Raw genomic sequence first — 12,240 nt, forward strand, 5'->3', positions numbered from 1 at the left:
ATATTTTCACATGTTAGGATTTTCATAAAGTCAACAGTCCAATGCATTCGTTTATAACAAGCTACCCTTTGCTGCCCCAATTATTGTTCAAAATATTTTTATTCGAAATAAATAAAAAACATGTATGAACAATATGATTTTGTGATTACTAAGTTTGCACTGATCAATTAAATTTTTTTAAGAAAATCTAAAGGGGGAAAAGGTTCTTTATTGAATGCAAAATATTAAAAATATTATTTTTTAAATATTAATAGGCAACAAACAATCTTAATTCTCCAAAATTTTAAGATATTAAAAAAATTATTATTTTTGATATTTTATATTTAATATTATCTGTCTTAAACTCATGTTTTTAACGCCAGGTATTTAAATATTTGCGTTGTAAAATTCCGCTCTTTGGAGAGGATTTAAGTAGGATTTTAAGGCAATATATGGGAAGCACTAATCTCAAAGCATAGGGTGGAAGAACATATTTACAGCATATATATATATATATATATATATATATATATATATATATATGATCATTAATTGGAGTGAGTCACGCATAAATATAAGGTAGTGGTTAGTATTTTGACCTCTAAATTTGTATAGCCATGGAATATATAGATTATAAATATATGTACGTATCTCCATTGAACATGCACTTGCATCTTTTACTTTTTTTTTCAAAAAAAAAGAAATCTGGGAGACTCCTTATTTGGCAATTGATTTATATGTGTTTCAAAATAAAAAACAAAAAAAAAGAAGAATTAGATGTGATTGATTTACTGATTTTCCGATAAATAATAGATTGCTCATGATCTTAATTCTGTTAATTTGTTATTTCACATAAAAATCGACATATTTAATCAAAAAAATTATTTATAATTTTTACTAAAATATTTATCAATATTTTGCGGTAAATAAAGTTGGAAAGAACCACTTTGCATGTATATAATTTTTTTTTTATATTTTGATGTATAAAATTACCTACACAGAGAATTTACATTGTACGCAATAATAATAAAAAATTACAGGTACGTGAAGTTGCATTAATAGTGTTTATGTGTTACAAATAAAGTAAGTGCCAATGTAGAGGACCCATAACAATAACAATAATAGTTATTACAAAATATTTGTTTATAAAAAGAAAATAATTTAAGCAATCATTAAATAACAGTATCTAATACCTTATATCATTTAATACACCCACTCAATATTTATATTCCCCCATTTATTTAATTAATTAATAAGCTCATTTAATTACTTCTCCAAAAATCTATATATATAATATAATATATATATATACGTGTGTAATCACCGCACCTCTTCTACAAGTGACCCCCAATTAGGCCTCCTCCTCGGCGTCGTCGTCGTCGTCTCCGCGATCGATTCGAGCTAGGGTTTGGTGGGAGATCGAGGAGGTGGAAACCCTAACCCTAGGGAGGCGGGGGCAAATGGCGGCGGACGTGAGCTCGGTGGCGAGGATGCTGAGGGGGTACGCGGAGGAAGGGGAGGCGGAGAGGGAGCTCGTGACGAGGGATTTGCTCGGCGGAGGGGGAGGGAGCGGCGCCGCCGCCGCGATCGGGGGAGAAGAGGTCGATCTGGACGTGAAGGTGCCGTCGGGGTGGGAGAGGAGGCTCGATTTGATGGTAATTTCTCTTTTTCCTCTACTTTTGTGTCTCTCAATTTGTTTGATGTTTTTTTTTTTTTTTTGCTTAATTTGATTTAATTTGTGATTTTTTTGGGATCAATTTGTGGTTGCGTATGCAGAAAATTGAGATTTTTTGGGTTGTTTTTTTGGGGAATTACTGAGAATTTTGTGCAGAAAAATTGATTTGTCTTGCTCGATTCGTAGTTGTTTATGCAGAAAAACCAGAAAATTTTGATTTTTTTTTAATACATATTGCGAATTTGGCTAAAGTTTAATTCTGAGTAATTGTAAGGTTTTATTTGGGATTTGGTACGTGAAATTCTATTTTGCTCAAGCTCAAAATTGGATTTTTTTTTTTCCTTTTAATTAGTTACCATGAGAAATTATCTTCAGTTTGAAAATTCCCTTTGTTTCTTTATCGTTTTGATGGTTGAATTTTAAATTTAATTTTGAAATTTGTAGTAAGATTCCTTAAAAAGGAATTTATACTTATCTTTTTCGGATATTGTACAAAGTATCAGTATTTTTTTTTATTAAATGAAAACATGGGATTAGTTAATTTATTATAAAGCAGGATCTCATTCTTCGATCCTTCACAAATTCCTACTTTTTGTCTCCTCATCTATAATATATATATATATATATTTGGAGTGACAAAATAATTCTATTTTCATATTGCCCTGTACTCTGTTCTTTATTATTATATTTTTAAATTTTTTATTAGCATGCTAAATTCAGAATTTTGGTACTGTTCCCAAGTAATTTTTTCACCCGTATATACCTCAAAAAATAATTCATTTTCTCATATATATTTTTTAAAAAATGATTAAAAGAATCCTTATCCTTTCTCTTACTTCTGTTTTTGTCATTTAAATAACAAAGAAGTCTTAGGAAATTCTGAATAATAGATAATTTTAGTCCATTTACTACTACTACTACTACCCAACCAAAACGATCAAATATTTGAGCTATTTTTCATTAAATAAAAACAGAATTTGCATGAAAATTTTGCGCCAGTAATGTTATTACTATATATTATTAAGATGAAATTTAGAAATATCGGTGGTTTTATGTACTGCAACTCGGTATCAGTAGTAGCAGAACATAAGATGCTGAGTTTGAGTTCCGTCAGGCTCATAATAATAATAATATTATTATTATCTTTTTCAGTCCGGTCGGACTTATCTTACTCCTCGTCATGTCCATGACCTCAATTTCCCTCCTCCTTACTACGCCGCTGCCGCCACGGCCGCTGCCGCGGATTTCAACCTTTTCTCCCCCTCCGTCGACTCCGCCGCCGCCGCATTCTCGAGCAGCGTGTGCACGCTCGACAAGGTGCGCTGCGCCCTCGAGCGCGCCGCCGCCGCCGCCAATCGTGTCGGCTCCGCCTCCCCCTCGCCGTCCTCCGCCACCACATCCACCGCCTCGCCCTCTCCGAGGCACCGCCAGTCCCCGCGCGGGGATACGAATACGGAGATGCGGGCCGCCGCCTGCCCGGCGTGCCTGACCTACGTGCTCATCGCCAGCGCCGATCCCCGGTGCCCGCGGTGCGACTCGCACGTGCCCGCGCTCTCCGCCGCCCCGCCCCCGCAGAAGAAGCCGCGGATCGACCTCAATGCCGCCGCCGCCGCCGACGAAACCGACTGAGCTAGTCCTTTGTTATTTTGAGCCTCACTCATATGAGCCTGCGCGCATGCAAATTCTTTTTGTGTGTTTGATATTCCAATAAAAATGTATGTATAAATCATTAATATATATATATATATATNTGGGAAAAGATATTTGAGGTTTTGTTAATTTAGAGAGGAAATATAACCAGGAAATGTTTTTAAGTTTTTTTTTTTTTCACTTGATAGTTGACAATGTAATTGGAGAGTAGATATATAAATTAATTAATTCTTTCGTTTTGGGATAATTACATTTTCCTTTGTTTTCAGAAAAAAAAAAAAAAAAAAGTTTGAATGTCTCCAAAGTTCCTTTAATTTGTTGTCGCCATGCATCGTGCATGGATGGTTTGTTCTGATTGATTGGTTGATGAATATTTAAGTTGGATTTTAATTAGAGCATTTGATCAGGCCTAGCTTGTACGTGTGGGGGCACTCTTTTGAGGAAAGGGTGGTCAAAATTGTAATTTCATTCGATCATGGATCCAAGCTAAGTACACACACTGACACACATACCAAAAAAAAAAAGGGTTAATTGAGTACGCTAAACTCGTAAGCAACAATAAATAAAAAAGTTAAAATGCGTGAGTTATATTGCTAATATGATATTACTAATCAATTAAATTTTTTTTTTAATTCAATCATCTTATTATAATTATTAAAAAATATTTTATTTATATTATTTTTAAAAAAATGAATATAATTGATTGTTGATATATTAGGTGGTATGATTGATATATCGTAAAATCTCTCACAATAAACGTGGGAGAAGAATACTATTTTTTTGACCTTTATCATTGAATATAATTAGTCTAATTACTAATTTTTAATATAATTAATTAAGACTGTTGAATATAATTGATCTAATTACTAATTTTTAATATAATTAATTGAGATCATTCAATATAAATGAACCTCTCTATATTAGAACTATTTACCTATCTAGCCTCTTTACAAAAAAATATTCCCTATCTAGCCTTCTTTTGAAAAATATTCTCCATCTAGCCTCATTTTTAAAGATTAAAAAAAAAAAAAAAATTAATACCTTTAATATATATTAAGGAGTTAAGTGGGAGAGATTATCTTTTTCTCTCTCCTCTCCTATTTTTCGAGATCCCTTCTCACTCTCTAATTTTCGCGTATAATTTATCTCATATCGATTTATTTCAAAATAGAAAATTTTCATATGGCGCATCAACCAATTCCAATCTTTTTATATTTTGATGGAAATATTATGCATGGTTCAGAAGGAGTTGATTATAATGGTCCTGATCCAAAAACTATTTAGATTTCTCGTACTTTAGGTTTTTTAATATATTAAAACATGAAATTTATAGACCGAATGAGATCAAAATTATTTTGATATAAAAATTAATGGGAGAGGAGAGAGAAAAAGATAATCTCTCCCACTTAACTCCTTAATAATATATATTAAAGAAATTAATTTTTTTTTAATCTTTGGAAATGAGGCTTAATAGAAAATATTTTTCAAAAAGAGTTAGATAGGGAATTATTTTTTGTAAAAATAGGTAAATAGTTCTCTATATTATGTAAAAGGAAAATGCCCTCATTTGATGGACACATCCACATCACCATTAAATACACGGTGGGCCTACCCCCATTTTACACGTGGCGAGGTATTAATGCTCGATGATGTTGTTCTCTTCTATTCTAATTAATTAACGCGCGTGAGCAACTGCTACACTCCACAATGGTCGTGGGCTCCATCATAATTAATTAATAAAAAATAAATAACCAAATAAATTAATAGAGGTTAATAACATCCAATTAAAAAAATATATATATCTTACATATAAATATTAAAAAATAGTTACAACTAATCTTTTCACGGCATTCACGCAATAATTCAAAAGCAAAATTTTGGATAAAATGGTTATTTCTTTTGAGTTATTTTTAAAGTTTGTTACTATCGATAATATAATTTTCGTCAAATTAAGAATATAAAAACTTGGTCTACTGTGTCCTTTTCTCTTTGTTTAATGATCAATAAATGAGTAAGCTTTTAAAGAGAGTCGTGGAAGAGTGAAATAATAAAACTCTGAATTTATTAATGAAGTTGAATGATGTAAAATCATAGAAAAAAGTTTTTTTTTAAAAAAAGTATGCCATAAGAGAGTCCAAACTCTTTCACCCTATCCAGCTGTTGTAGACAACAACATCTAACTATAAACATTTAAAGGAAAATGAGACCCATCCTAGAGAATCATTTTGATGTAACTATCAATAGTAAATTCTAATTAAATGAAATATATATATATAGTAGGTTTATCGGAGTCGGTTATTGATAAAATAATTTGTAAATAATAAAATCAGCTCTGTTAATATCATTAGCGATTTTGTTACATATTTGTCAACGAGGAAGCTACGGGTCTCTTTTGAGTTAGGTCCACAAATATTGATGAAGGTGCAAGTACACCAAATTGGTCGCTTTCCAATTTATTGTTCTCCCACTAACATATTTCTCTTTTCATTAATGTTGAAATTAAAGGTACTTAAACATTTCAAGTATCAAAGAGCCATTCATTTGTAATAGGTTCTAATAATTAAGTTGCATTTAATGCTTAACAAAAAATCTTTTGGTTTGAAATCAATCGCCATTAATTACTAGGACTAAACGCTCGATGTGATCAATGTGACATGAAACCATGTTGTGTTGTAATTGTATTCATTGACCTAACCCCATTTATGAGAACTTTAAATATCACATGGAAAAAAGTGTTTGAAACTAATCTTAAAATTGTATGTGTTGGAGTCAATAGGAAAAAAAAACGTTACCTAAATATGGTTTGGTACAAAATATTTGATAGTTGGAGAAGAGAAACAGTTCACCCACCCCTTATATCTTTTATCATTCTTTTTTTCCTCTTTTTATTAGCATAGTTTAGAGTAATTAATTAAGCACATATATAATAGTTTCATAAATAATATAATAACGTAATGTGCATTAAGTTACAATAGCCAAAGTTCAAGCTAATTAATAACAGGGTGGCAATTTGAGTTCACAAAATTTATACTAATTTGTGTCCAATAATAATAACATTAGCTTGATTTATTTAAATGTCGATAATTTGACCATAAACGTTCAGAAACATAATTTGCTAGTAACGAGTTATGTTATGTCGTGCCATTTAGGACCTTTTAAGTATTTTTTTAAGCTAATGTCGCATTTTGATGTTTTTGGTACGTATCTGTTTTTGTTTATTTATTTTTTCTTCTCTCTCTTTCTCTTTCGAGACAAATGTCGCGGGTAACACTCCATTAAAGGTTGATACAAAATAGAAAGATTACGCATGTGATTAAAAGTCGAACCAGGGTGGTGACCCCGAGCTTGCTTTTGGTCGAGTTTGGAACCTAATTAGGTTCTAGTCGGATCCAATCCGAGCCAAATTTAGGCCAAGGCGGTTCGAGTCGGGCTCTAAACATCTCTTCGCGAAATCCGAGTTCGGAACCAGCCCGAGAAGAACTGTGTTTTATTGTTTGGTCCATTAAACCTCCCCTAGCTAGAATATTTTCTGGGCCATGTCTATGGGTCTATTATTGCTTTATATCATTGTGTGTGCATATATAGCATGTTCAATGTTTAGCATTGGCCTTGTGTCTAGGTTGATGATCATTTATGGTCTCTATTTGATCCTATTTAAATTCAATTTCAACATGAGATAGTTTAGTTTGGTTCATCGTAGTACCCTTAAAAAAGAAAAAAGAAAAAGAAAGAGTATGGTGGCACTACAACAGAATTAGGTTATAGGGACACATGTTTGGGACACTTTTGAGTAAGTGTCCCATTTATGCTAAAACTTAAAAACACATATACTAATGTCTAAATATAAAGTCCAATCCAACCAAAAATAAAAGATTACTCTACTCAACCCACCACACCCAGTCCATTTGGCCTGATTACAAACAGAAAAGAAAAAAAAAAGAAAAATCATTTACCATCTTTTCTTCTCTCTTCACTGAATCCACTGAAATTCTAGACGAAAAGCCTTTACTGTCGTCCTCCTCTGCCACCACAGCCAACGAGATAGAGTTTTGGCGGTTGCTAAATGCTTAAATAAGTGTTGGTAAATTAGCAGCACTCTTTTAGGTTATAGCGACACTCTTTAACTGTCACTATATACCTAGCGACCCCACATATAGCAACACTTTTTAAAAGTGTCGGTAATTTTAGCTAGCAGCACTTTTTTGACATGTACCTACATTTAAAAGTGTCGCTATAGACCGTTTTTATTGTAGTGGATATTGTTGGATTTACATTGTGGTAACCCCTATTCGACACGAATTTGCAACGCATTAACACCCTAGTTTTGGATCTCTATTGTATATGTACAATAAGAGAATGCTATAAAACTTATAGCAATTGATAACACAAGTGTTGTTTATGATCATGTTTATGAACCATTTTCCAAACACTGCATCTTGGTCATTATATATATATATATATATATATATATATGAGGATCGAAAAATAAATAAATAGAAAAAGAGGAGTGTTACCAAAACTTTTTGCATTTGAAATTTGAGTATTATTCTACCAAGCATGCAATACATCTAGAAAAGAAAGAGTAAGAGAACAAATTGAAAGAGAATCCGAAAAGCAGGTAAGAAGAGGGGAACAAAGAAAAAGAAAGGGAGAAAGGAGAGAAAGAGAGCATGAAATGTCACGATTTTGCCTTCTCGACAGCATTGATCACCGAAAGGAAGAGCTCGACGCTGCAGGGGATTCGAAGGATCCCGCGTTGGTCGTAACCTAACTCCTCCGCGGCCATCTCGAGCAAAACTACAAAGCAAGGGTGCTTGAAGAGGTTGGTGTGCACTAAAACCCTCTCCCTCTCCTTCCCCCGCCCTACGAGCATCGGCACGTAGCCTCTCGGAGACATCTCCTTCCTCGCCATGAGCTCTTACCCCCCCCCTCCTCTTACAGCTTCTGGGAGAAGCCCTTCTTGGTGAAGCTTATACACAAATGATGACCACAATTGTGACATATTTAAAAAGCTAGGGATAAGATCTATAGATGGGCTTGCATTGACCTCTATGCATGGCTCCTTTGCATTTTGGATTTTGAACAATAAAACTAAAATTTGATGGTAAAAGTTGTTTGATTAAAACATAGTATGGATTGATTAATGAAACAAGAAGCAGGAATTTGAAAATGCTCATTCGAATTGCATGCAACAAATTATAATTAATCTCAATCACAACATTGTGTTTGAATTTAAAAACTAGGGAAAAAAGAAATAATTTACTACTTTTAGTTGGAAGGGATCATAGTTAAGTAATTCCTTCATTGACCATCCTCGAGAGTTTTGGATTTGTTTTTGTGCATTATTGAGCTGACTCCTTAAAAAATGTTGTTATTATATTATTGGGATAATCTAAGGATATATTTTGTTGCATCTATTATTGGTCGACATATATAATTAAACACTTAATTTAATGTCCTTATCCATATGATGAGCCAATACTATATTTGAGATGTCACTTTTACTTACAAAGTTGTATGTAAACAGCATGGAGAAGAGAGGTGTATTCGTGAGGATTAGGGTTTTGCCAACTAATTAATAATATTTAGTAATTATTTGATATAGGATATAAATTTTTTTTAAAAAAAGTAAATAGGGCAACAAAAGTTCTACAAGGTGCTCCTTATCCTTCTACAAGATTGTGTGAGGAGATGAGGAGGACATGTGCTTTTAACTTGTAGCGGACAAATATTTTGTAAGAAGCTTAAATTGTACTTAATATATATGTAGTGCAATATCTTATCTAATACATGTAGCTAGATACCTTTATAGATTACTATATGGATTACTGAAATATATAAGATGAATCAAACAAAATAATCTGACATATTCAATGAATGAAGCAGATAGCGTGCTACCTATTCTCAAAAAAAAAAAATTATCTGACATATGCAGTAATCCAAAATTAAATTACTACACTGAACGAAATGAAGTAATGCTATATTAGTAGGAATCTGAAAAACAAATGTCAAATTTTCAATTATGTTGAGATAACCAATAATTCTACATATATGTCGCGAACCAAATAGATCGTGTATGTTATATATAAGTCAGGGCACGATTATTTTATCCAATATATTTCTATTATCATTCTCAATAAATAAAACCGTACAAAGAACTATAATGAAACACCTCCGGACAAAAAAAATAAAATAAAATAAAAAATCATATGCATGAGCTACTATCGAAGATAACTTGTTTCGGCATCCAAACAAACCCTACCCCTAAGAGGAGTACTATTTAGGCTTCGTTTGGGATTACGGGGAGATTGTGTTATGTGCTGTGAGAAACGACGATGAGAAAATATCTTGTTTGTTTCCGTACGTAATATTGCGTTCCGCATATTGCAGTTAATCGATTACGATATATTTTCTGTAGTTTCATCGGAGAACGCAGAAGTATATCTCTATATGTTTTTTCTCAACTCCATTTTATCTAATAGTGTTAGATTGATCTCAATACCAAACTAAACCTTAGGGCACAATCATTCACCATCGAAAACACAAGTCATAGTTAGATCGTAGGGTCCGTCGAGTAGCCCATGCACAAGAGCCCATCTACAATAAGCCTGTGGCCCATGGCCCACTCTTAAAAGGAGTCGGAAAAAAATATATTATATAAAATAAAATTTTGCTTGTGCATTGAGGGTGCACCGTAATTAAATTTTTACTATCTATGGTATAAATAGGATATTTTTTTATTGCACCCTTCTACGGAATGTAACATACTGTGACTGCAATCTCAAAACGAAGCCTAACTAATAAACATTAAGATCTAATCCATTTATCAGAATGAATAATAATAATAATAATAATAATAATAATAATAATATCTTATATCAAAAAAGGCCAAGGTATGTATAATAAAAAGATGCTACTAATTAATTTTGCTAAAATAGCATTGTAATTTGACTATTCCAGGAACCTTCTATACATATATATATATATATATATATATATATATATATATATATATATATATATATATATACACACATTACAACAAAAAGGGTCTTTTAAATATAGGTATATGTCAAAAAAGTGCTGCTAGCTAAAATTACCGACACTTTTAAAAAGTATTGCTATATGTGGGGTCGCTAGGTATATAGTGACAGTTAAAGAGTGTCACTATAAACTAAAAGAGTGCTGCTAATTTACCAACACTTATTTAAGCATTTAGCAACCGCCGAAACTCTATCTCGTTGGTTGCGGTGGCGGAGGAGGACGACAGGAAATGCTTTTCGTCTAGAATTTTAATGGATTGAGTGAAGAGAGAAGAAAAGATGATAATTGATTTTTCTTTTTTTTTTTCTTTTCTGTTTGTAATTGGGCCAAATGGACTGGGTGTGGTGGGTTGAGTAGAGCAATCTTTTATTTTTGGTTGGATTGGGCTTTATATATAGGCATTAGTAGATGTTTTTTTAAGTTTTAGAATAAATATAACACTTACTTAAAAGTGTCCCAAATATGTGTCGCTATAACCTAATTCTGTTGTAGTGCGGGTACCAGCGGAAGCATATCCGGCACGTGCACAGACCCGCCATACACCTGCAGTATATAAGGCGTCTACAAAGAAATGATGTCGATAGGAGGAAAACATAGAAGGATCCTATCCTGATATCAGAGTCAGTATAAGTCTATAATACCATGAATAGAAGAACAAAGAGTACACNATATATATATAATACACAAATATATATGCATGTCCTTTATGGGCAAGTAATTAAAAATTTAAAACAAACCCATTTTGACCCGTTTGTACTTTTTTTTTTCCAAATCGTACATTTCGTTGACTTTGAACACCTTTTTACCTGTTTGACCCTTGTTTTTTTTTTCTGAAAAATATTTTAGAAAATAGGTTTCGCACTTAACGAGTATTTTTCTCCGGTTTGAAGTAGTTTTTCTTTAAAAAAAAATCTAAATTTTTATGCTAAAATAGTATTTTTGTTATTTTGAGTTTTTATCTGAAAAATAAAAATTACCGAAAATAGCATTTTTCAGAAAAACCTTTCTTCTGAAAAAAAAATAATTTTCACGCTTTTCTAAATAACGAAACACCCTCTTGAACTAATTAACTTTATGGATAAAACTTTATAATAAGAGCTCTTAATTGACATATATACCCCTGTAAAATTAATATGCACAATTACATAATTCAAAGTTAGTATTTGCATACGATTTGAGTAAAGATGTCCGTGGACCGGGTCGGGTCTGGGTTATTAATATACTGTACCCATACCCTAAAAAGAAATGGTTACAAAAAAATATATATACCCTACCCATTTAACTTCGGATTGGGTCCGGATCTGGGTACTAAAGTTACTAATATACCGATCGGGTCTATTTGAGCGGGTCTGGGTAGTGACTACCCGTATACTACCCGTTCAAGACCGGATATTGATCGGATCTAGATCGGGTACGGATATCCGTATAAATATATATTTTTTATAAACTTTATTAAATAGTCAATAGACAAACTATAAAGCGCACCATAAAAAAACTCGCATTCTAATAAGTTGTACCGTCCAATAAAATTCATTCAAAAGAAATATTGTCGCTGATGATGATGATGACACTGATGATGATGATGACAATGAAATATTGTTGGCGGAAATGAAATGAAAAAAAAGGAGTAGAAAATAAAGAGTAAAAAAATTAGAAAAAAGTAATGAGTAAAAGAGATAGCTAGGGTTTCATTAGGATAAAAATACGTAGTGACTCATTATCTATAAGTCATATTAAAATTGATCCTTCAACTTCAAAAGTTTATTTTTTTTTATTTACTATCGGATATTTCATCGGGTCCGGGTCCGGGTTCGGATTTGAAAACTATTCCGGACCCTACCCATTTAAAAGTTAGGTTCGGTCGGGTCCAAATCGAGTATGGGTATAAAATA

General features: G+C 32.5%; 1 protein-coding gene across 1 annotated transcript; it reads left to right on the forward strand.

Moving 5' to 3' along the window:
• On the forward strand, positions 1,250-10,318 carry LOC109724625. Its single transcript, XM_020253506.1, has 3 exons — positions 1,250-1,634; positions 2,807-3,402; positions 10,278-10,318. The coding sequence occupies exons 1-2, from the start codon at positions 1,440-1,442 to the stop codon at positions 3,281-3,283; spliced, it is 672 nt and encodes a 223-aa protein (XP_020109095.1). The 5' UTR covers positions 1,250-1,439; the 3' UTR covers positions 3,284-3,402; positions 10,278-10,318.

This window comes from Ananas comosus, linkage group 19 (assembly GCF_001540865.1).
Source record: "Ananas comosus cultivar F153 linkage group 19, ASM154086v1, whole genome shotgun sequence".
Classification (NCBI taxonomy): domain Eukaryota; kingdom Viridiplantae; phylum Streptophyta; class Magnoliopsida; order Poales; family Bromeliaceae; genus Ananas; species Ananas comosus.